Source organism: Lutra lutra, chromosome 3 (assembly GCF_902655055.1).
Source record: "Lutra lutra chromosome 3, mLutLut1.2, whole genome shotgun sequence".
NCBI lineage: Eukaryota > Metazoa > Chordata > Mammalia > Carnivora > Mustelidae > Lutra > Lutra lutra.
This window is the reverse complement of record NC_062280.1, coordinates 62300770-62327021: the sequence shown is the minus strand read 5'-3', so window position 1 is coordinate 62327021 and position 26252 is coordinate 62300770. Positions and strand designations below refer to the sequence as shown.

The 26252-nt window shown below is 35.9% G+C and overlaps 1 protein-coding gene and 1 long non-coding RNA gene across 9 annotated transcripts in view; one reads left to right on the top strand and one right to left on the bottom strand.

Moving 5' to 3' along the window:
* COBLL1 (cordon-bleu WH2 repeat protein like 1) overlaps positions 1 to 23560 on the top strand; it is a 167523-nt gene extending 143963 nt beyond the window's left edge. For 6 of the 8 annotated variants that reach the window (XM_047721952.1, XM_047721950.1, XM_047721948.1 and 3 more), the window contains 8 exons: positions 809 to 962; positions 1421 to 1495; positions 3108 to 3245; positions 7465 to 7699; positions 8749 to 8843; positions 12192 to 13759; positions 15863 to 16039; positions 22261 to 23560. In XM_047721952.1, the coding sequence (XP_047577908.1) occupies positions 809 to 962; positions 1421 to 1495; positions 3108 to 3245; positions 7465 to 7699; positions 8749 to 8843; positions 12192 to 13759; positions 15863 to 16039; positions 22261 to 22347 (2529 nt within the window). In that variant the 3' untranslated portion in view covers positions 22348 to 23560. The remainder of the gene's footprint in view (positions 1 to 808; positions 963 to 1420; positions 1496 to 3107; positions 3246 to 7464; positions 7700 to 8748; positions 8844 to 12191; positions 13760 to 15862; positions 16040 to 22260) is intronic. The other 2 variants (XM_047721951.1, XM_047721949.1) reach the window with 1 other exon arrangement.
* Positions 23561 to 24397: 837 nt separating this feature from the next.
* Positions 24398 to 26252, bottom strand: part of LOC125095490 (uncharacterized) — a 31644-nt gene continuing 29789 nt past the window's right edge. The window contains exon 4 of the long non-coding RNA XR_007125914.1: positions 24398 to 24771. This is a non-coding gene — a long non-coding RNA (uncharacterized LOC125095490). The remainder of the gene's footprint in view (positions 24772 to 26252) is intronic.

The window sequence follows — 26252 nt, the reverse complement described above, 5'->3', positions numbered from 1 at the left end:
GAGTGCTACAGACAGATCAAATAAATGAGTTCTAAGAATTAACCACTAGTTTAGTTGTGGTGGTGATCATTGATGACTTTGATAGGAATAATTTTACTGGATCAAAAGTTGGGAAATATCTGGTTGGAAGTGTTCCTGTGGGGGAAGAGAAGTTGGAGACAAAAAACAACAACAACAACAAAAAAAACTATGAACAGCTCTTGGAAGCAGGTCAGTCGTAAAGAGAAAGAGTGAGACGACGTGGCAGTGCGCCAGGGGGTAGCAGGTGGCGCTGAGGCAGGCCTGTCTGCAAGTCCACGGACAGTCACATGCCAGGCGTGTGAGCGCTGGCTCTGGAGAGAGTCGGTGACCTCAAGTGACCTTGCCGTGGGTAGACATATAAATTTTTGAGATGTTTGTCATTTATACATTAGTACTAAAAAGGAAAGATTAATTGAGCCAGCTGTTCTAACATACATTCTTCCTGTTTCGCCTCTTGCTCTACATCCATATTTTCTCCCTATTTTTCTCTGAAAGCTAGTTTTTCACTCTTATGCTTATGAGTCCTCCACATGATAATTGTTTATTCGTATGCCATTCTTCCATCCTGGCCTAAGATTTTTGAGAAGGACCCTATTTTAGTTTGCTGTGTTTCCATTTCCTAGCTCAGCTCCTGGCACATGGCAGATGCTCCCTAAAATGTGTTTTGAAGGAATGACTCTTATGTTGCATCTCGGCATATGAAGCAGTCGATGTAAAGGTCAGGATCTTCCCGGAGTTCGCTATTAATTTCTAAACAGAGATCGTGTCTGGTCGTTTTGTTTCCCAGAGCCCGTGTGGAGCAGGCATAGTGAGGACCGGCTCTCTGCAGCTCAGCAGCACATCTGCCAGCAGTTCATCTTTGAAAAGGACAAAGCGAAAAGCGCCTTCCCCACCCTCCAAAGTACCCCTGCATCAAAGTGATGACAACAGTCGCATCACTGGTAACGTGACTTTTCCCATTAACATTACGTGTGCATTAGGTCTTATTTTAGACAGACAGTAAAGTGATAGAGGTTATAAATCAGGTCTTCTTACTAAAAGACGATACTTACACTAAGGCTTTTTAATTAATTTTAATATTTAGATAGCCCCTGATTATTCTCACTTAACTACCTTTTAAAAATATGCAACATAAAAAAAAAAAAATTGCATGGCTCCCTGACCCTCAGATTGAGCGTGTGGTCATCTGTGAATCTCTTCAGGACACTCTCGTTCCAGGATTGACTCCCTGTAGGAAGGGGGAGCTAAGTTGATTTTAGTTGCTTCAAAGCTGGGTGGTGAAATGGCTTCTAACAAAGTTAGGGCTATCTCTTTCCAAATTACATACACATGAATTAAGCTACTAAGGTATTGCTACATCTGTGACTTGTTTGTAAGGTGTGCTGCTTCTGTCTCCCAGTCCTGCAGGCAGGATGTGCAGTTCCTTTGGATGGTGTTTTGGAAGCAAACTCTCCTGAGGGGCTGCCCAGCCCAGGTAGGACACCTTTACTCCACTTCACATAGTTCCTGGAAAAAGACATTTCAAGGTCGTTGAGGAATGAATCTAGTTATAATGCTCTGTCTGTGAAAGAGACACAGATGCTTTGACTCTTCTTTCCCAAATTTTATATTCTGAAACGAAAAAATTTCCACCCTGGGTCGAGTATGAAACTGACAGGACTCAAAATTTTAGTTCTGTGATGGTACCGTAAGAACTTTCCTTATGCAAAGTCAGGTTACCACTTATTCATGTCCTTCCCAAGAGGAATGACACATGTTAGTTAGGAATGTACCTTAGTGTGTTCAGAAGAAACTTACACCAGTGTGTAAGGTACCATTGTTTACACAACTGTCATAGGTATGAATCTGATGTACATAGTGTCCTGGTTAAGTGGTAAAAATTTGTTATCTTGAAGTATTTCCTATTATATGGTCTCATTTTGGATTCTTTAAATAAATGAAATGCCAGTAAAAATTAACTTAATACTGTTTCCCTATGTTTTAATAGTAGCTATTACAAGAATAAATATGGTAAAAAATTTCTTAATTCTTAGACTTAATGTTAGCTATAAATGAATATGAAAGACTAATGTCTAACCAAAAATAGAATATTACTCTGTCAGTACTTTAGCATGGGTATAATTTTATAGGTATGAAAATTGCTCAATATAACCCTATCTGATTTTTTAATTAATGTTCATAAGCACAGGAGAAGCTCAGGAGTACCCAAATGCTCCTAAATCTTTAAATACTTAGGTGATTTTTAGGAATTTGAGATTTTGACCCATCTTCTATAAGAATTCTCCTGTCCTCTGTGATTAAAAACATTATCCTTATATAACTAGTCGTGACTTTTCTTATTTCTTAAGTCTTACCCAGAATAATATCAATGATACCTCAGGCTTCTGGACCTCCAGCACCTTTGAAAATACTAATTCATGCTATAGTCTCTTCATTTGCTGTATTTGCAGAATTTATTTGCGAAAGATAATGGTCTTTAATGTTTTGTCTGTCTGCCTTTTGGAATGCATTTTGCATGTCTTGACTTTTTGGAAAAGTTCAAAACATGTTTAAATTTGCTGTTTAGAAATCCTTTGTCAATTGAATTAATGTTAAACCAAGTACTATAAGATCTTTCAACTTTGAAATGTACATGTTAGCATAATACATGTCTGTTAGCCATAATCCTGGTATATTTCATGTTCAAAATCTTAAAAGATCCCAACCATCTATATATATTTGCCAACCTCATTAAAAAACCTAAAGTAATATTTGTATTTATGTTCAAATGTTGAAGTTGTCGTTCTCAAATAAAACTTCACAGTAAAAAAAAAAAAAAAAATTCCTTTTGTTCCACAAAGGAATTTTATTTAAATAATATCAAATCATATAAGTGAAATGAGAAGATTCAGAAGTATTAGAAAAGAGGTGTGAATGCTATTCAGACTTTGCTTGGTATCTATTTCTCTTTTTCTTCCTTTTTTCCCTCCCTTGTTAGCTCTTCTCGTTTAACACATGGATAATTGTGAGCTAACAGATCTGATTTCTTCGAAATGCTTCTTGTTCTCTGCTTGCCTTAACTCTGTTGAATAGTGCCATTTCCACAGATTTTACTTCTTTGGCAGACTCCTCCCTTGGCCCCGGGCTCCCCAGTCACGAACACTGCACCGTGCCCAGACTGCTGGATGAACCCTCTCTCTCCGAATGCCCTGGAACACCAGAGACGGCCGTAACATCTCTGACATGTAGGTGGCTGGGCCTTTCCTGCCTGGTGCTTGGTTTAATGCAGATTAAGATTATCACCAGGTCAGCATTTCATTACTGGTTTACCCTTGTGTAAAAGGTCTCAAGAATATTAGTTTCCTCCTTTCACTCGAAATTCTCTTACAGGTTTGGAGGTTATGATGTTTTCCCTAACCAGATGAATATGACAAGGCCTAAGATGAATAAAACAAGTGGTTCTGGAGGATTTCAGCTTTTCTTCTATTTGGCTTTCTGCTTTTTTTTGGCAAAACTCTGAACTCTGTTATTTTTAGTGTTCAATTTTATGAATATTAAGGAATATATATATATATATATGTGTGTATATATATAATAAATAATTTTTTTCTTTCTTGGACTACTCTTTTGTTATCTAGTCCTGGCTTACTTTCTGAAGTATTGCTTTTGATTGGGATTTTTATATTAAATTATTGGAATTATTTTGTTACCAGATGGCAAAAATTTATAGTTAGGTAATACTTGCATTTCATTATAAATAATTTTATTCAATTTTTTATTAACTCAAAATGAGTCCTTATTTAAAATCATTTAAAATTAATATCACATACTGCTTATAGTAATGCAAAATTGTGCAGCCAGTTTGGAAAATAGTTTGATAATTTTTTTTTTTTAAGGATTTTATTTATTTATTTGACAGAGACAGACAATGAGAGAGGGAACACAAGCAGGGGGGAGTCAGGGAGAGAGAAGTAGGCGCCCTGTGGAACAGGGAGCCCACTGTGGGGCTCAATCCCAGGACCCTGGGATCGTCACTTGAGCCGAAGGCAGATGCTTAACAACTGAGCCACCCAGGTACCACGATAAATTTTTAAAAATAAAATTTAAGCATTCATTTTTCTGTATAGCCCAGCAGTCCCACTCCTAGGGATTTTCCAAGAAAAATGAAAACCTCTGTGCACACAAATACTTAACATGTAAATTATTTTAGGATTTTTATTCATAATTGCCCCAAGTGGGAAACAACCCAATGTCCCTAAACTGAGGAATGGATGAACTATGGTTAGTCTGTACATTGGAATGCTACCACCTACCCATCCAAAGGAATGAATACTACATGCGGTGACATGGCTGAATCTCAAAAGCCTTGTGTTAAATGGGGAAGCCAGTCATAAATGGCTAGATGTTGAATGATTTCATTCATATGACATTCTTGCAAGGGTGAAACTATAGGGAAAAGAGTAACCAGGGTCTAGACTTAGGGGGAAGGGATGATCACCAGAGGGCCTGGGGTTTTTGGAGATCAATGGACTTGTTCTATATCTTGATTGTGATTGTAATAATTAAACTTTCAAAAGATGACTTCTGTGATTTTTTAAACATTTATACTTTCGAAGTTGTTAAATCTTAAAACTTTACAAAGATTTTGAACACTGTATTATTTGAAAGTGAGTATTCTTCCCTTAAAACTTATGAAGCTGAAATACGATCATTGTGCTGCATTATTTGTGGAATTTATTCATTGTTCACAGCCCTCACCCAGTCTTTTTTTATTGTCCTAAAATGTGGCCATCATATAACATATACAAAACAAAGTTGATTTTTTATTTTTCGAAGCTTGGGGAAATTTATGTTAGTCAATTAACCAACTCTGAAAGTTTTTTTGGATTATTAGAATTTTAATTTTTTATTTTATTTTATTTTTTAAAAGACTTTATTTATTTGACAGAGAGAGATCACAAGTAGACAGAGAGGGGGAAGCAGGCTCCCTGCTGAGCAGAGAGCCCGATGTGGGGCTCGATCCCAGGACCCTGAGATCATGACCTGAGCTGGAGGCAGAGGCTTAACCCACTGAGCCACTCAGACGCCCTGGATTATTAGAATTTTTAAAAATAATCACAATCCTTCCTAAGACTTTTAAGAATAGGAATACTCTTTAAGCTAATAAAATATATATATATATATATATATATATATATATATATATATTTTAAGCAAACCTATATGATGCTTATAACTACCAAGTTATAAAATTTCAGAAAATAATTTGAAAAGATTTTTGAAATACATAACTCATTCTTTAACTGAGACTGGTTTCTCAGTGAGGGGTCCCATACTTAAAGAAAAGTTGTTTGAAGTACCTTTTTTTTTTTTTTTAGGATTTATTAGAGAGAGCATATGCATGCCTGTGCCCACCAGTGGGGAATGGTGGGGGAGGGGCAGAGGGTTGAAGGAGAGACTCTCAAGCAGACTCCCTGCTGAGTGTGGATCCCAAGGCAGGGCTCATCCCAGGACCCAGAGATACGTGACCTGAGCTGAAATCAAGAGTCAGATGCTAAACTGAGCCACCCAGGACACCTATATGAAATAGCTTTGATGGGCAAGAGAGAAATAGGGATAACAATAACTTGCTAAGCGTTTCCTCAGTTAAACTAATTTGTAAGGAGCTTAAGATATGCTAAGGGGCCATTTATAAAACACATTTGCATCTAAACCGGAACAGACGTTAATTTTCTCAAACACAGTTTTCAAATTATATAAATGTACTCTTACTGCACAAACATGATATGCTATTGTAGGCACATAATATTATACATTGGTATCATAATGATGCTTTCACATGTCATAATAAAATAAGACTTGCCAAAATATATTTTTAAAAAATTCATTTAAATTCAAATTCTTTAATATTTTTCCTGTTGAGTAATTTTTTTTTCTCACAATGAAACTGTCAATAAAAGTCTCCATATTTGTTTGTTAAATAGCATAAATAGCATACTTTTCTGCCTAGAGATAAAATTAAAGACATACATTACTTTAAATATTCTTCAAGTACATTGAAGTTTTTATTAAATTTTGTGGATGTGCTGATCACTATAATCTAATGCTACACCATCCCCCTCCCCCACTGTGGTAAAATTAAATTTTGTTCAGCTGCTATTGTGTAAATGGCAGTGTTAAATTATACTTAAATAAGCAAAGATTCAGAGACTCATTCTTTGGTTTAAATTAAATTTCACAGCTAGTGTGGATACCAATTAGGATCTCTCCTCTTTTAATCTGTTGGACATTTGTTGTTGGTACTAAAGGAACAATGACAAAACTCATTCTTATACAATGAAATATTAACTGCAACTTTTGAAGAGAATCACTCTTTCTCACACACACACACACACACATACACACACTGATACGGGATGATTTTTTTCAGCCATAGTTAAGTGGAGAAACAGAAGGTGAAAAACATCAGCTATAGTATGCTTCCATTTATATTAAATGGACCCATTAAAAAAAAAGGAAGCATGAGTATGCGTATCTGCTTGTATGCTCATTATACTTTCTGATAATATGTAGGAAAAACCTGTTAAAGGAAGTTGCCTCTGAGAAACTGAGTGGGAATAATTTTCATTGTATAATACTTATTCGTATTTTCAAAAAGTATATTAAGTGTCTAAATGGCTTTTAATTCTGGTTTTGTATTAGAATCACCTTAGGAGCCTTAAAAATTCCTGGTGCCACCCTTCAGAGATTATGATTTAACAGGTGTGGAGAGGGTGAGAACACTGGTTTTTTTTTTTTTTTTAAGATTTTATTTATTTATTTGACAGAGAGAGAGATTACAAGTAAGCAGAGAGGCAGGCAGAGAGAGAGGAGGAAGCAGGCTCCCTGCCGAGCAGAGAGCCTGATGCGGGGCTCGATCCCAGAACCCTGAGATCATGACCTGAGCCGAAGGCAGAGGCTTTAACCCACTGAGCCACCCAGGCGCCCCATCACTGGTATTTTTAAAAGGGGCTCAGATAGTTAGTTCTCCATTGTAGTTCTGATAACTTCTGAGTCAGATTTTATAAGTATACTTGTATAGATACAAAATTTTAAAATCTCATGTTCTTTTAATTAATATTTAGAGCTATTGTATGAATGTAAAATCATTTAAATTCAAAGATACATAGCTATCTCTCAGACTGAGACATGTAACTTGAAGATTATGAGTTTAAATAACTTTTTTCTCTACCATGAATAAAACCTAGCATGATAGCATATTATTTTTAGAATTGTATATGTCCGAGATAATTTGACTATATGTTAATGTGATTACTCATCATTAGAGGATTATTTTCTTATTAGTTTTGGATGAGCATTTAAGAGTCCAGCTAATTATTATTTTTAAAATTCCTTTCTTGCTGGGATTGCATAGGATGAATGAGGCAAATTAATATTTAGGATTATATCTTCATTTCTTTGTAGCTGGAATAAGCTCTGATCATAGCCTTGAAGAGATAGATGAAAAGGAAGAACTGAGTGAAGTGCCCAAAGATGATACTGAAAATATTTCTCTGAAGTCACAAGCTATTCCTTTTGGATCTACTGATATAATAAATACACTGAAAAATGATCCTGACTCAGCCCTTGGCAATGTTACTGGAGAGTCCTCACAGAACTCCAAAGAAGAAAAACAAGAAGCTAGAAACACAGATAGACAGTAAGTAGTCTGTTTGCTGGAAGTGTCGGTGATGGTTTGTTTAAAGAGTACTAGTCTCTGAATTATAGATCTGATATTATAAACACAAATATAGTAGTCTCTTTAGTTTAGACTCTGTTCACCATCATTACCAGAATGCTTATTAATAAAATATCCATATGCATGTTTTGTTTTTAACTAAAATCAAAATCAACAGTTCTGGTATCCCTGTGTGAGTCAAACCATAGCATGTAGTTAATTTGTGTGACTCAAATATAAAAGTATCTGTTTGTTTGTATTGTATGGGTTTTGCCTATTTTGTTTGATCTAAATGAAACATTTAATTTTTAATTTTCACCAAATGCTTCTCAAGAATTTTCACTGATGTATAAAACAATTCTGCATATTAGATTATGATGTTAAGTTACTAATTTAATTTTTATAGTCAACTTTATAATGCGGAGAGAGCACTTTCCACTTGGCCCTAGGAATTGAAATCTACACTACAGTATGCTTATATTGTGTTAGAAATGCCACATCACGAGTAAAAATGAAATTAAGTAAGCAAAGTAAACCATCTTCATCAAAGTTTTACTATAATTTTCATGGGAGTGTCACCAAATTAAACCCTTCTATCACTAAAAATAAGACAAAAAAACAGTTGAGGTCAGCCCACATCCTGATTTGCCAGAAGTTGGCTTTGTCAGATGAAAGACTTAAATATTTCATTCAGTTTCCTTTTTCTTTAAAAGACAAATAATAATAACAGAAAGACACTGTTTTTGGAAAAGTATCCATTTTACCAAGCTTCTTAGATCCTTCCTTATAATAGGACCACTCTTTGAAAGCTAATGGTTCATAGCAGCATTTCCTCTCAGTTGTATTTTTTCTTTGCTATTAAATTTCCAGTATTTGGCAGAAGAAAGATGATTATTTCAATCCATCTGTCTTTGGAAATTATTGCCTCTTTTCTCATCTGGTACGTGCACATGTATGTGTGTGTGTGTGTGTGTGTGTGTGTGTGTGTTTAAATAGTATCAGTATGTAACATACAATATCCTGTTTTGCAGAGGGCCACACATAATGGTATATGATGCAAGCAGTGAAGAGAGGGTAGTTGACAGTGTAAGAAACTTGAAGTCATTGGGCCCACACCAGGAGAATGGTGAGTTCCATAAACACTAATAGCCAACGTTTTCAGAGCACTTACTGTATGCCAAAGGGCCATTCTTAAAACTTTATATACATTAACTCATTTAATCTTGTATATTAACTCATTTACAGGTCTCACTATTTTCAGTTCCACTTTATGGTTCTTTGAACCACAGTGATGCTATGTAATTCACAAGGGTCCCCGTAATTAGTAAGTAGCGGACCCTGGATTTGAACTCAGGCAATATTACTGTCATGAGTGCTATTAACTACTGTGTGTACTATTTTTGTTGTTAAATCTTAGATGTTGTTTAACCTAGATCTTGGATCTTAAAGATGTATACTCTGTGCATCCATTTGTGATCTATTTCCCGTTTTTTTCTTTTTACTGACTCCCAAGTCCAAAACTGTTTTACTTAGGTGAAACTTGTCTGCATGATTTTTAATCTAATTATGTAATGTTGACCTCTAATTATGTGATGTTATTTAGCACTATCTTCCACACCCCAACCCCCAAGTCAAGATGTTTCTTTGCTTTGTTATGATATATTTCACTCCATTCTGTCTTTAGGACTATGCTCATTTTTTTTTTCTTTGCAAGACCTATGATTTCACCCATTCATTCAACTATCCACCAAATCCTGTCACTTCACTAATTTTGTTACTTGCTTACTAGAAGCCATGTATTTCTCTAAAAGGTCTTCTCTGCTCAACCAGATTGGGCAGTCTTTTGGATCAGAGAAATTACATCCAATACTTTGAATTCCTCATAGCACCTAGTAGAATACTGACCTATTGTTAAAATATACAAGTCATCAACTTAAGATTTCTTTTTTTTTACTTTACAATGGTGTGAAAGTGATACACACTCCATAGAAACTGTACTTTGAATTCTGAATTTTGGCATTTTCCTGGGCTAGCAATGTGCTGTGTGATACTCTCGCACAATGCTGGGCATCAGCAGCTCTGGCTCCCAGTCAGCCTTCCAATGGTAAGAGCCCTCACACCTGCCACCATTCTGTTGTTCACTTTCAGTACAGTAGTTAATAAGTTACATGAGATACTCAACCCTTTACTATAGAAGAGGATCTGTGAGAGAATGATTTTGTCCAACTGTAGGCTAATGTGTTTTGAACACATTTAAAGTAGTATAGTATTCTGTAATATTCTGTAGCTTAGATGTACTAAATGCATTTGACTTAACAATATTTTCAAGTTATGATGGACTAGGTTACAATGTAACCCTATCATTAGTTGAGGAAGATCTGTACTTAAGGTTGAAGTTCAGAAAAATGACACTACACAAATAGAAGATGTGAGGAATGAACAATGGTATTTTAAGAAGATATGAAGGAATTTGCTTATGAATTCTCATAGTCCAGTCTATTAATATGCAAAACTAGGTGAAGATTCTTAGAAAACATAGGCATATACATATATATATTTGGATAAAATTTGGATTATTCCAGTGTCACAAGTGGATAGACTGATGTAGCTATATGTTGTTTTACCTATGTAGGATGTGTTGGTTATTTCAAATAGGTCTCTGGTTCATTTTCCCCATGGTCAGTACCATCCTGAGATAGAATACTGAGAAGTTCTAAAAGTATATAATTTCCCCGTCCTTTTCCTCTTGATTCAGTTCTTCACAACATACATTCTGATGGCCAATAGAGGTTTACTGAGAAATCATGCTGCTTCCTTCTTTTAAAAATGATGGATCATTTTCGCTAAGATTTTGGCATCAAGTTAGTGCTAGGGTCACAGGTATATTTCTAGAATATTTTTTTGGTTTACATTTGATTTGCAATGACCTCTGTTGACTCTAGGTGGGGTTTTTTTTTCCTGTTTTTTTAAAATTAAGGTATTTAGGCAATTTTTAAAATAAATTATTTCTATTATCTTAAAAACAGTTTTATAGTTTTCTTCCTTTTTTATCTTTTTTTTTTTTAAAGATTTTATTTATTTATTTGACAGAGAGAAATCACAAGTAGGCAGAGAGGCAGGCAGAGAGAGAGGAGGAAGCAGGCTCCCTGCTGAGCAGAAAGCCCAATGTGGGGCTCGAACCCAGGACCTGGGATCATGACCTGAGCCGAAGGCAGCGGCTTAACCCACTGAGCCACCCAGGCGCCCCTTCCTTTTTTATCTACACTATATACTTGTTTCGATCATTCTTCTGACAGGTGATTCATTTTGTAGATGTTGTTGTCAGTTTTGAGTAGGGGAAGGAAAGGATAGTACAAAATTTACCTTTTCCTTCTACTGGCTATCATTGGAAAATGACCTAACCATTCATTGACATTTGGTTGGTGTCATTATCAGGTATGTATGGGGATGGATTAGCTACTAAATTCAGCAGTGATTCCAGGTTTCCAGTCCTGTCATTGGGAATAATTGTGAGATTTTGATGAGAAATTCAGAATTGGTGAATAGTGAAAAATAGACCTTTGGAGTTCCAAAAGCAATTAGTTAGGATTTATAGGGAAATGAATTTAAAATATGTTGATTTACTTTGTTTTGGAAAATATTTCTGTTGTGTAACTGGGCTATACCTATATTCACTGGAAAATGAGAAATAGGCAAGAAAGAAGGGAATACATTTACGTTCATTTCCTGGTACCAGGGACCATTTCTTTTGTGCTTATAGAGGTGTTGACAATAGCACTTTTCATATAGATATTAAAAATACTTACAAACCAAGTAAAAAACAGGATAGGCAGAAATGTGTCTTTTTCATGAATCTTAAATGTGTCACAAAAGTTAATAATTATGAGTCATTGAGAGGTCAATTGTATAGAAAGCAAATATTCTGCAAATCAGTTACATTTTTTAAGGAAGAATAAAAATGAAGTCCATTTGAAAATTATATATTTAATTTAAGAACATTGCAACATAATAGAAAATTTAACAACCAGGACCAAAAAAAACCACGCAATTACGTAGGGTGTACAAAGATGAAGGTATGTTCATATACAAATTTACTTGGCAACATAATTTTTTTCTCTTGCATGCATGTTTCTTTTTGTTCTGGGGAATATCCTACCCTAATTAGCATGTTACATAAATGACATATAAAATATAATACATATTTTCACCTTTTTACATCTGAAGAAGCTGGGTTTGGCTCAAAGGGGTTAAGTAACATATAAGTCCAGCTGGGTTCTAGACTCAGGTTTCTATGACACCAAAGTCCAAGCTGTTTTTCCTGATGCTCTTACGTGCTTTTGTATCATTAGTGAGCTGAAAATTATCTGTAGAATTCAAACCAACCTATTTCAGTTTGGGGGAGGCAGGCATTGAAAACTTGAGGTTTTTCTACTTTGTTCACATTTGACTTTGACAGTATTTTTTTTTCTCTCAGTGGATCAAAATGAAAGAATTGTCACTCCACCAAACACAGAAGATCACATGAAAAATGGAGTGAGGAGAACAATAATCAACGTAGGAGGCGTTGCCAAAAATAACACGAAAGTTGACCGACTATCAGACTATCAAGCGCATAAAACTGATACCGCTGACAGTTACAAGGAGAATCACCCTGCTGCTTCATTAGTACAGGACCCAAAACTGAATCAACCCAGTGAAGAAAAGACCAAAATGCAGGATGCAGCCATTCAGACCATCCCTTCCACTGACAGCTCTGACGGGAACCACCGAGATCATGATTTGTCTGATTTCAAAGTTAATGAAAGTGTGCAAACTCCAAGTAACAATAAATCAACTCGGCCTTCCTCTTCAAGTCCCCAGGATGCTGTAGATGCCTCAGGAACATTCAGGAGTCAGGGCCCCCTAAATGTACATTCAGAAAATCAACTTCCCCTTAAAGGTCCAGTTGGTTCACACGGTAATGATGATCTTTTGCTTCCTATAGATGGGATTGATAAGGATTCAGCTATTTCTCATGTGAAGAATTATCCACTTTATAGACAGGACTATGATCCCAAGCCAAAACCTTCAAATGAAATCACGAGAGACTACATACCCAAAATTGGAATGACTACTTATAAAATTGTGCCTCCCAAATCCCTGGAGATATTGAAAAATTGGGAATCAGAAACCACTGGGGATAAAGATGATCAGGAGATACATCCTTTAGGAAGAAAGCACATTCATGAGAGTTTGAAAGAAACTGCAATCCAAACAGAAGATTTTGTTATTTCTGAAAGCCCAAAGGTGCCACAGGCAGACGTTCAGCTCAAGCCTCCCCCAAGAACAGGGCATCTAGTGCACAGCGTGGAGAGCTCACCCCACCTCGCCATGGGAAATCCTCTGAAGCCTCCTCCCAGAACGATGAAAGACACTGGTACAGCTCCTTTTGTGCCGAATTTGGAAGATATAAACAATATTTTGGAGTCAAAACTTAAATCTCGGGTTTCAAATCCCCAGACCAAACCAAGTTCTTTTTTCCTGCAGATGCAAAAAAGAGTTTCAGGTCAGTATGTGACATCTGCAGCTGCCAGGAGTGTCCACGTGGCCCCTAACCCCACTCCAAAAGAACTACTAAAGAAAGAGGGGGAAAGGGATGCGATACCACCTCCGGAAGAGCAAACTCTTTCTCCCTTAAGTAAGACAGCTCCAGCCCTTCCACAGCCCCATATGAAAAACCCTCAGGATGACAGCAGCAGCCAGAAGCCCACTGAAACCTCTCCTCCTCCCGGAGCTCCAAAACCTGCTCCTCTTCTGGACAGTCAATTAGCAGCACTAAATCTGAAGACTTTGAAAACTTTTGGGGCCCCGAGACCTTACGTGAGCTCTGCTCCGTCTCCCTTTGCCCTTGCTGTGGTGAAACGGTCCCAGTCTCTCAGCAAAGTGCGCCCAGAGCCGAGCGGCGAGGGTGCGGCCACCCCCCCTCCACCTGACACAGAAGAAGGGAAGTCTCCTTCTGAACATCAGGTTGTGGGCATCCCACAGCTGTGTGTGAGTGAGGAGGTAAGGTGACCGTTTTAAAAATAAGGGATTCCAATACAGCCTGGTTTAAATGAGGGTCGACAAGTGTGTTGTGTTTGTCTGTTACTTAATTTTGAATTCCTGTTAATCTCATAGCAAGCTACCATCAGGAAAAAAAAGAGTATTAAATACATAAAATCTGATTATTTACTCTTGGAGTTATTATTAATTTAACATGATTGGGTAGTACTATAAAGGTCATCATTCTATAATTGTATCATTAGCAAATACTGTAATTTAAAGTTTCTTCGCTCCTACATTTGCATAGCTTACTGCTTTATAGTTCTGACTCTATTTTCCTGTTTTGCTTTTCTCAGTTTGTTTACAACTTTTCTGGATTTTCTGGTTTCTTTTCTTCTCCAATTCCACATAGTGGCAAAATAGATCGTTTTAATTATATAGAAACATAAGCAGTATTTATAGACTAGATAAAATAACCAAACATTTCCCAGCTAGACATTTTCAATCAGACACACTTAACCTCAGTTACCAAACATTGATACATTGAAATAACTTAAACTAAAACCAGAGTTTAAATATGTAATTTTCTTAATTTCCCATTTTTGTTAATTCAGTGTCAACTTTACCAGTTACTGGTATATTGACTAAAATATCATTTAACCACTGTCTAACCTTAATAACTGACATAAAAAGGGACATTTGTTGACTTCATGTTTGGTCAACTGAGTGTTATAATTTGGTAGATTCAAATAATATAGTCAGAGGAAAGGATGACATTTACAGTATGAATTACAATAATCCCCTTGCAAGTTAAAAAATATTTTGTGTACCTTTACTCTGATAGTGTTTAAAGAATACATTCAGATTTGTGTGACAGTTCCAGAAGTATTTTACAGTACTATTCAAACATTCCTAGAGTAACAGAACATTAACCACACTGCCAAGTAAAGATTTTTTCCATAGTCTCAAAGCAATATTCATCTCGAAGGATGTTTCTTTGTATATTTCACATTTATGTTTCTTCACTTTGATATAATGTCAGGAAGAGATATATGATATAGAGATTAATTCTTTACTTGGGAACAAAGCCTGTGTTTCTTCTTAGGATGGAATGCCATTACTAAACAACAGAAGTTTGATTTAGATAATACAGTTTTTGAGTCATTGCCTGAACTCCGTTTAGCTCATCTTTCGTAAAGATGTTTGGCAGTTTAAAAAAGACATTTTTAAGATTATTTGATAATAGTTCCAAGTTAAATCAGTTACTAAATATTCTTTCCTAAGAAGCTTAATTAAATTTCTGATTCTTAAATTTGGAGATTCCTAATACTTATTTTTAGTTCATGGGAAAAATAAAACATGGTCATCATTTAGCCCCTGTGACTTCCAGAAACACAAAATAAGCTGTTACATGTAGCACAGTCATTAATATTCTTTTATTAGAAGATATGTTAGATTCAGCCAATATAAAATTGTCAATTTGTCCATTTTGTTCTGTCAAAAGTGATAATTTCATAACGTATTATGTTGTAACTATAAAAGTGTGGTTTTTTTTTTTTTAGTCTGTGGAATTTTTATTATTCTTAATTTAGCTCTTCTAGCCAATTCGCACTGGCAAAATCAGCATCATTTGACTTAAGGATAGTAAAATTATGGGGCACCTGGGTGGCTCAGTGGGTTAAGCCGCTGCCTTCGGCTCAGATCATGATCTCAGAGTCCTGGGATCGAGCCCCGCCTCGGGCTCTCTGCTCAGCAGGGAGCCTGCTTCCTCCTCTCTCTCTATCTGCCTCTCTGCCTGCTTGTGATCTCGCTCTGTCAAATAAATAAATAAAATCTTTAAAAAAAAAAAAGGATAGTAAAATTACCACTGTATTCTTACAGCAAAGAGATGTACCACTTTTCTTCTTTAGCCTCATGAGTTCAAGACAAGAGAAAGTAATACCCTCATCTTCTAGCTGAGCTCTGGCAGCAGAGATAATTCAGTGGGCAAGGAAACTAAGCTATGTCTGAAACACCAGTGTGGCAAATAGTGATTTTTAAAGAATATTGATGATGACATTTTTTTAAAAAATGACTCATTCTTCACTTGGTATTCATATAAATATTTTGCATTTATTTTTATAGGGAAATAACTCTGCACACAATGAACAGAATTCCCAAATACCATCTCCAACTGACTGCCCATCGTTCATTCTTAAGAGACAAAGTTCTTTAACATTCCAAAGCTCTGACCCAGAACAGATCCGACAGAGTCTGCTGACTGCGATCCGTTCTGGAGAGGCTGCTGCCAAATTGAAAAGGGTAAGTTTTCTTTATCAAATGGGTGGCAGTGGGTCTGTTTTCAACATTGTCAAACTAATACTTAGGGTAAGTTGTTTTCTGGCTTTTGAATCTGAAGAGGGAGGGTGCCAGAAGTTACTCTTTGATGTCAAGGGTCATTTTTGAAGTACAAGCTGAAAGAGTCCAGAGTCTTACACATACTTATTTCTATTTTCCACACCATGGGCCAGGTGCAGGACATGGGTTTTGCTCATTATTATATGACTTTACATAGAAAGTACCCTGGCTCTTATTTTATAAATTATATCAGCACAGTAAGAAAAAAAATTCTTTCAGAAAGAAAATCCCTCCTTAATCTAGAAAAGCTGCACCAGCAATGTAAGAACCTGCAAGGTTTCAGTCCTAGCTCCCATGGTGATCAAAGTTCACTGCCCTATGCAGGGGATTGGGTGGGGGTGGGTGTTGTTTTATAGGTTAGACAAAAAGTGTAGGGAAAACCTAAGGAATTTAGATGACATCGAATATAGAAACTCTGGTCTAATAGTGGCCTGCCCGAGTGGCTCGCTCCTCTTTACTGAGGTGCAAGAGAACTTCAGGTCTCCTGGTTTACCTCTCTTTGGAGCAAATGCCAAAGAAACGTTACAGCAAATTATTTGTAGGTGAGTTTCCTCTCTCTGTCACTTTCACCCACTCAGAAAGGATGCACGTGGTGAAGCCTGGAGCCTCGCATCATAACAGACTTCCCAGAGACTGTCGTCTCCCTAAATGTCTTTCTTGTTCTCCCCTTAGTTGTCTTGGTTGCAAGTTCCTCAACACCCAAGACAAGAAAAGTACTCATTATTCCCCTGACTCCCTAGGCATTTCGTTTTGTGAATTCCTTCTCTAATCATTTTAGAAGCTATTTAGAAAAGAGTAAGAGATTTGTTCAGCAAAACACTGAGCTCAACAGAAATGAAATCTGCGAAGGGACAGGAATGCTGCAGAGAGAGAAAGAAAGGGGAGGGCATCTCGGGCACATCTCCACGGCCGGCCCTGCTTGCGCTAGCCACTTTTCTCCCTGTGTTTCAGCGGAGCCATGAGTGACCGCTGTTTTCACATAGAGCTTGGCACTCCCAATTGGGCAAACAGGAAGATGGGGCAAAATACTGCCTGCTGTCAGGAGTGGAGGAAAACGTGAAGGGGTGATTCAGGGGACTAGGTTTGAATTTTATCAGGTATTTGTAGAGTCTGAATTTAGATGCCAGGTGGCAAAAAAACAAAAAAAGTGGTTTTGAATATTAAAACTGGTATTTCACAGGTCATAACAGTTATATTTTTATGGGGAAATAGGCCCCTGCAAATAAATTGTTATTCTCACTTAGGGAAATATTTCTCTTTCTAATATTTTAAATTAAGGTTGAGTTTCAAATCCATCACTTCTGATTTAACGCTTCCTCAGTTCAGTACACTTGATAAGCATTTTTTTTTCGTAAAGATTTTATTTATTTATCTGACAGAGAGATCACAAGCTGGCAGAGAGGCAGGAGGTGGGAGGGGGGGTGGGACCCAGGCTCCCTGCCGAGCAGAGAACCCGATGCTGGGCTCGATCCCCGGACCCTGAGATCATGACCCGAGCTGAAGGCAGAGGCTTAACCCACTGAGCCACCCAGGCATCCCTTGATAAGCATTTTTTAAGCACAAAAGTAGGAAACAGTGAATTTTGGAACACTGAAAAAAAGAATTCAATTAAAAAAAAAATTACCCAAACTAAAAAAAACAAAAACAAAACAAAATTTTAAAAACCCACTGTAGTAGATACTGGGGAGAGGAAGATGAATAAAATAAAGCCTCTGCCTTCTGGGTGTTGACAGCCTGAGACTGAATAGCAGTGGTATTATCGGGTCCAGGGGAGAACCAAGGAACTACACAGAAAATCGTTGCAGTACCTTTGTACTAAAGTCACTGGATACAGTAACCCGTTTCAATGGCTACGTCGCAGAAAACAGTGCTTGAAGCTGGGAATGTCTTTTCGGCCAACAGAACTGTACAGGCAAGCAGCTGTGTGCTTGGTGTTCTGGGCTCTGAATTGGCAGTCTCTTCACTTATAAAACTCTCATTGCTTCCAGAATGAGCTGGATGTGAATCAGCATAGAAAGCAGGCCCTAAATGATGATCCTATAATTGTACCCTGTTTATAACTCACTACTTTAGGTTCTATCGAGGCTAAATTTTATCTCTTTCAGTAGGATATTATCGATAGCTCGGAGTCTTAGAGTGCCAGTTCCTAAATTCTGTTTAATGAAAATTCTTTACTTAATCCATTTTATCCCACTGAAAATGGACACAGGGTCAAGTAAAGTGAATAATATCCACACTCCATGATCAGTATTTCTGCTTCTAATTATATACCCGAACAGGGTGTGTGTTGTGTGCCGGGACTCACATATAAGAATATTCATGAAATATTGTTTGTAACAGCTCCAAATAAATATAACCTTAATATCCAAAAAGAGGATAAATAGTATATTCAAAGAATGGACTATCAAACAGCAATTAATTGGGCAAAATGCAGCTAAACACAACAGTGTAAAGACCTATAAAAATATATATGTGTAAAGCTCAACAGCATGCGTAGGTGGCAATTATTTTTTAAAGTGAGGAAGTAATTATAGAAATCATGATAGGGTTACTTCCACACGGAAAGAAAAGGGGTTGCTGGTGGCTCGTGGGAGCAAGACAGGCACACAATTTAAGAGGGAACCAAAAATATAAGTAATCAAGATAAATATTAATGCAGTATTTTTAAAATGTCTACATGATAGACATTTAGTGATAGAGAAAATGTCAACATTTTAAAGACAAGCTCAGTAGGGAGCTGGAGCTATTCTTTTCTTGGCCTAGGTGCTGGATTATATATATGTTTGTGTTTGTTTTCATTGGGTTGTTTGTTTACGTTCAGGGCACTTTTCTGTATGCGTATTATATTTCAAAAAACGTTATACTGCAAAAGGAAATAGAAATGGGCACAGGAAGGCTCTAATTCCTTGTGATCTTTGCTTAAGTCCCTTATTTCTGTCCTGTACTGAACATTTCTCCTGGTTTGTTTTAAATTCTAACATTTCTTTTATAGAACAACAGTGAGAGTGCCAAAGAAAATCTTCAGTGATTTTGACAGGAGGTTTACATTGTTCATCAGAAAATTGGCTCCAGGTTTGCCTATATTTTGGCTCCCAAATGTTCAGTTTAACTCCAGGTACCAACCTGCCTTATGGCTCTGGTTCATACCTAAGTAATTAACCTTCATTATGATAATTGGTTCATATTAGAACATATTATCTAGTTGACTGCTTTGGTGTAAATGTAGTCATGAACATGCCATGTTTTTTCATATTTCTTCAGATTTTCTCCACACCTTACCCCTATTTGACCCCAGTGTAGTCACAGAGATCTGTCTTGTCTTCTTACAAAGTTTCGGTAAATCCGGTTCAGTATTTGACAATATGTGTTTGGTGTTAAGATTTATATGTGAATCAGCAAATTGTTTTCAGAGAATAAGAGATTAAGGAACCTATTATCTCTGACTTGTGTTGATAAAAGAGCTTCTCTGGCTGCTCTCGGGTCTTGATGATGCTTCAGTTACTAAAGGTCATTCCAAGTAGAATATAGGTTTGTAAAAATAAAGTCTGAAAATACACTGACAAATGGTATTTAGTGGTTGATATTAACCATTCCTTCAGAATACAAAATTTATCTTTGGCTACATGGAAATCTGGAAGGAAGAAAAAAACTGGATAAGACACCCAGAATCTTGCTGGCTTGTTTTATTTGTTTAATTAGTCTGCTTTTTATTCTTATTTCCTTGATTGGAATTTGAACAGTCTAAAGGCTTCAGGTTGGCACTTCTTTCTCTATATTTTTAAATTAAAAATAAATGATAGTTTCATAGTTAATGCTTTTCACAAGAATAAGAAAGCTACGTGAATATTTCTGAAAAGTCTTTAAAGGGTAGACAGTCAACTAGCAGATGCTCTTATCAGTAAATTTGTTAATGTTCTTTAAAAAATATATTTATTGTATCATGTTCATTATTCAAAAACTCAAGCAGTACCTTTTTACTTTATAATGTTTATAAAAAGTTACTGTGTTCCATTCAAGAAATATCCATTGATCCTACACTGTGCTAGGCACTAAAATAAACACACGTATAATGGGGCATTAAAATAGACAAGGTTTCTGATCTCACAAAACTTATGAACTAGTCTATAATGTCTTCTCATGCTTGAAAGTTTAGTATACAAAATTCTAAATATCAAACAAAATACCATCCCCCAAAGTAACTGCTCATGATAGATTATTGTGAAACCTTCCAGAACACTTTTGTAGTATGTAAATGCATTTACATACCTACAAAAATAGAATCCTGTAAAACATTCATGAATATCTCTTTGAAGTTTTCCATCTTATTACACACACACACACACACACACACACACACACACACACACACAAAATTCTTTTAAGACTACATAGTATTTGACTCTATGAATGAACCATGGTTTAGTTGTTCCTTACATTTAACTGGATTCTGGTTTTTCCAGTCTATAAATGGTGCTACAAAAACATCTCTTAACTTGTATCAGAGTCATCAGTGTGTTTTTTAAACGTTTAAAACAAAATTTCTTTTACTTTACAAAGAGTTATGAGAACTGCAATTTTGGCAGTCATTACAAAAATAATTCCTACACACTGAAACTTTTCAGACCAAAGTTACATAATGAAAAGTCATTACCTGTTTGCTCTTCATTTAAAGGAATCCCACAGGAATACTAAACAAAATGCAGATGAGCTTTCCTTCTTCTGGTGGCAACTTTTCTTTTGTGTTTTGTTTTGTTTTGTTTTTGTTTTGTTTTCAGGTGGATAGTGTCAACACTCTACTACATTCTGGATGCATAGACAGTCAAGAAAGTTGATTAGTTTAGATGATCAATTTTTGTTTAATAAAAGGCAAAAATGAAGCACAAGGAAATCAAATCCAAACTAAATTTGCCCATTTTATTTTCCTTTTCACTAACATACTCTGTTGCTAAGCAGAATCTATGGCCTCTTGTACTTCAGTTTTCTTCTTGGGAGAAGATGATAATGTTCGTTTAAGAATCTACACTAGCCAAATTGTAATATAAAGATTAACAATTTTTCTTAAAATATTGTCTTATTTTATGTATAATATTTCAAAATATTATACCTATTAACTGTCCAGAATGCATATGTATTTTTAAAAATGTTCTAAATAATTTGGAATTTCAAGCTACTTAGGAGTTTATTGGGAGAAAAAAACTACTTTTCATTCATTCTGCAATTATTTTGGCATAACAGTCCTAGATTTGACTCTTTTAGCCCTTTATATGAAAGCATTTTTTTCATTTTTATTTTATTTCTTTTCAAGTTTTCCAAAATTCATTGTTTATGCACCACACCCAGTGCTCCATGCAGTAGTACCCTCCATAATACCCACCACCAGGCTCACCCAAACCCCCACCCTCCTCCCCTCGAAAACCCTTAGTTTGTTTTTCAGAGTCCACAGTCTCTCATGGTTTGTCTCCCTCTCTGATTTTTTGAGAGTGAGAGAACATGAACAGGGGGAGGTAGAGGGAGAAGTGGACTCTCCCGCTGAGCAAGGAGCCCAATGCAGAGCTCTATCATCCCAGGACCCTGGGTTCATGACCTAAGCTGCAGGCAAACACTTACCCAACTTAGCCACCCAGGCATCCCTATATGAAAACATATTAAAAACAAAAGCTATATTTTCTTATAAATAAGGGGTACCTGGGAGGGGAACTTCATGTTGCTATAGATCACCAATACAGTTTTAGAATTCGTAAAATTCTTTGCTTTGTGGAATTCACTTTATTTTTCTACATTCTCCAAAGCACTTTTGGGGAGCCAGAATTGATTTAGCAAAAAATGCTTTTCAACAGCTTGGCCTGCAGTCTGTTTGTGCTCTTGTCCTTTGAGTTGATTTGGTAATTTTGTAAAGACTAAGATGTGTTAATGGATTATTTAACTTGTTTGTTGTGGAAATAACAACTCTCTCATTTTTAATTTTATGGTAGAGTGAACATTTCTTCTTGATTATTTGTGATTGAATACTAAATGCTAAATATTCTCATTTACAATTAAGCAGAAGTTAAAGTGTGGTAATTACTGAATATTAGATAGCTTTTCCATTTTAATTGATGATTGCAAAATGTGTTTCTTTCTCTTAGGTCACTGTTCCATCAAATACAATATCTGTGAATGGAAGGTCAAGACTCAGCCATTCCATGTCACCTGATGCCCAAGATGGCCATTAAATGTTGCCTGTGATAATGCACTTCATCACCTCTATTTCAAGAACACCTTCATCCTAATGGAGAATGTTGGCAAATGTATATTCAGATGTACACTAATATATTGTCTATTAAAGTGTAAGAATTTGTGCTGTGGCTTTTAATGCCACAAGAAGAATTACAGAATTTATAAGTTATGATATTTTTGGCCCTTTTTTTTTTATGGCCTTAAAAGTTGAATATGCTGCTTTAGAACTTTAAGACAAGGTGTTAATGACTTTCATTTTCTTTCACATGAGAAATGGTCACCTTTTGTTGATTTCACTTACACATTCTCTACTGTGGTGACTTAGACAAAAGGATAAATTGAGATTCATAGACTTATATTTGTGTGACACATAAAGAGGTAGGCAAATGTAGATCTGACCTTTGCTGCCTCAATGTTACAGTTTAATTGGAAATGTTTATAAGTTATATTAAAGTCTGTTTTGGCTGAAAGTATACTATAGAGAACTAATACCAAATAAGTATATTTGGTTCAACAGTTAATTAAAATGATGAATCATTTAGTGAGCAAGTCTTATGTGTTCTTCGTGTAATTACAAAATCAATGTCAAATTTATGGGAAGCTCATAGTATTTTGATATTAATTTGGAACATTTGCTTTTTTAATCTTTAGGACTTAAGTTGCATAAGGAATATTTTAAATATTTTTTATATAATCATGACATTGTTGTCACACAGATATTATACATTTATGTGCCAGAAGCCTTAAAAATCACCTTATGACAATGTTGATCTATTGTGACAATTATTTCACTTTTGATATGCAGCAAAGAATAGGTGGGGATTAGTCCATGTCCATATTGGAAAACTTCAAAGGCTACTTGGTGGTTCCATAAGTCCTGGTTTTAATTAAAGTAAAATGATAAAGTCTTTATGTAGTTCAGATGTTAATATTCTAAATAATAATATATATTTACATTAAAGCTAAAACTGTTAAGCAAAACAATGCCTAATCTGTTGGCTTATAACTGTACTGGGATCTAGGGCTCATTCATGTTCTAGTCCTACTTTAAGAATCTAATCACTCTTTTATTCTAAAAGCTTGGTCATACAAGTTGATATTACGTTGGTTTTCACTAAAGCTCTTGGGATATCTGCCTTTTCAGAAAACGTGTTGATTTCTACCCCCCCCCCCCCCCCCCCGTTTAATAAAAGCAAGTTATATATTTGGTTTGTGTGTGTCCATCAGCATCTTTAGGAATTCCACCTGATGACCTATCTCTATCAGCAAGTAAACAAAAAAGTCACAGTAAGGCCTACCATCCATCAGGGCTCTCTAGGGTACAGGTAGGCCCATTCAGACTCCAGAGTGCATGATATAACCATTTAAAATCCTTAGTAGAGTTCCTGATACATGGCAGGGGCACATTAAATGTTAAATGTTGTCATTTCTTTAAATCAGACTTGAAGAGATTCTTATATATGGAAACTTAAATTCTGTTATTGTAAATTGTAGCAAAAGGAGTGACTTTTTGTAGAATTATGATTGATTATCTACTTGGGAAAAAAATAAATCTGGATCTCTACTTCAAACCATAAATATATTTGAGTTGGATTAAAAGCATTTTTCATTTTTTTGGAAAGATTTATTTGAGCGAGAGAGTAAGGGGGAGCGGGGTGCAGTCAAGCAGACTCTGTACTGAGACAGAGCCTAATGGAGGGCTCAGTCTGAGCACCCTGAGATCATGACCTGAGCTGAAACCAAGAGTTGGACACTTAATCAGCTATGCCACTCAAATGCCCCTAAAGACAGTTTTTTAAAAGTAACATTTAAAACTTAGATGAATAGAATATATTCAAATATATTCAACATTTTTCAGACCTCAACATGGGAAAAAATAGGACACAAAGGGACATTCATAAAAGTATAAATTTATATTAAAATTTGAGACTTATATGTATATTAAGTACTATAGAAGTGAAAAAAGCCATAAGAATGTTTTTAATCTATAAAAAAATAAAAATTCCTGGAAGTCATGAAGGACTACCTAATAGAAATATACACACTGAAAAAACAAAAAAGATTTCTTACAAGAGTAAATCTGAAAGGCCAATAAATAATGAAAGAATACTGTTCACTAATCAAGGAAATACTGGTTAAGACACAAGGAAGTACTACATCACACCCATCAAATTAGCAACAATTTAAGTTTCAAAATAGCAAGTGTTGTCAAGGACAACAAAGCAGTGGAACTCTTTCACTGTTGATGGGAAAACATTGGCACAATGATCAAATTTTTAATATCTAATAAAGATGTATTACCATGTTTCCTTAAACAAGTACTTCTGCAGGTGCATAAGGAGATATTAACAATGGGGTCCTGGTGGCTCAGTGGGTGGGGCAGGCAAATCCCTCTTCAACTTGTGAGTTTAAGCTCTGCACTGGGTGTAGAGATTAAAACATAAAAAAAAAAATAAAGGGGTCATGACAGCGTTGTGTACAACAGCAAAAGGAAGTCCTAACCAGCACTCAACATTAGTACCTTCATATGATAGGCTTCTGTACAACAGTCAAAATGATTAAACCAAGCTTACGCATCACAGATGCGTAACACAGATACAGCACAAAAATGAGCAAAAACAAGTTGTGCAACAGTGCATGATTTATGACACCAGTTATATAAAATATGCAAAACAACACCGGATATTATGGCTGTATACATAGAAAAAAAAATACACAGGTTTGCTAGTGGGTACCAAGAAATGAAGACTGGATTGGGGAAGATGGACGGGTGTCATCAATTGTGTTTGCAGTATTTTATAAACTACAGTTTGAAAACAAATATACCCGACCCTTAATCACAGGGATTCGGCGTGCCAATCCCCTGTGAAAGGTCCACGTAATAACTTTTGACTCCCTCAAATCTGAATACCTACTGTTGACTGGAAGCCTTGCTGAAAATGCACACAGTTGATGAACACATATTCTATATGTTACATTATATACTGTGATTTTACAATAAAACCAAAGAAAAGAAAACATTAAGAAAATCATAAGCAGGAGAGTACATTTACACTACTATACTGACAAAAATCCGCATACAAGTGGACCCAAGCAGTTCAAACCCATTTGTTCAAGGGTCAAGTGTACTTGTATTACTCCAGATTTTAACATACTTGAAGTAGTTTATAATTAAAATATTTTTTGAAGATTGTATAGTACTTAAGGGTATGATATGTACATGAGCCATTAATAAATATATATTCTGAAAAGATTGCCTTATCCGCACTGTTTCTGGAGAAAAACATCCACTATCCTCTCTACTCTATTGGGAAAGAAATTTGAGACAAGTAGTTTTCACCAGCCATATCCTTAAGTAATAGCAGAATTAAGATACAGAAATGATTTAGAACCCATTTTCCATTTTCATATTTAATATTTTGCATATAGACATTTTTCTTTTCCTTTCCCCCATCAGGTTATTTCTTTATAATACACATTCTTTAAGTTATCCAGATTCTATATAGATTATGGGGTACGAAATGAAATACTCCTTTTTGTCTCCAGCATCCCACTCCCCTCTCCAGAGATAACCACTATGAGTGTTTTTGTTATTGTTTTTTTAAGATTTTATTTATTAGAGAGTGCATGTGTGAGCATGCAGGTGGGGGAGAAGCAGAGGGGAAAAAGGAGACAGAGAACTTGCAGCAGACTCCACACTGAGAGCAGAGCCCAACTCGGAGCTTGATCCCACAACTCTGAGATCATGACCTGCACTGAAACCAAGAATCAGATGCTAAACTTACTGAGCCACCAATGCACCCCAAGCACTGTTAATGTTTTGATATAAATCTCTACATAAATATATCCAATGCAGTATATTTGTACCCAATACATACAGGTATATTTATATTGCATTTTT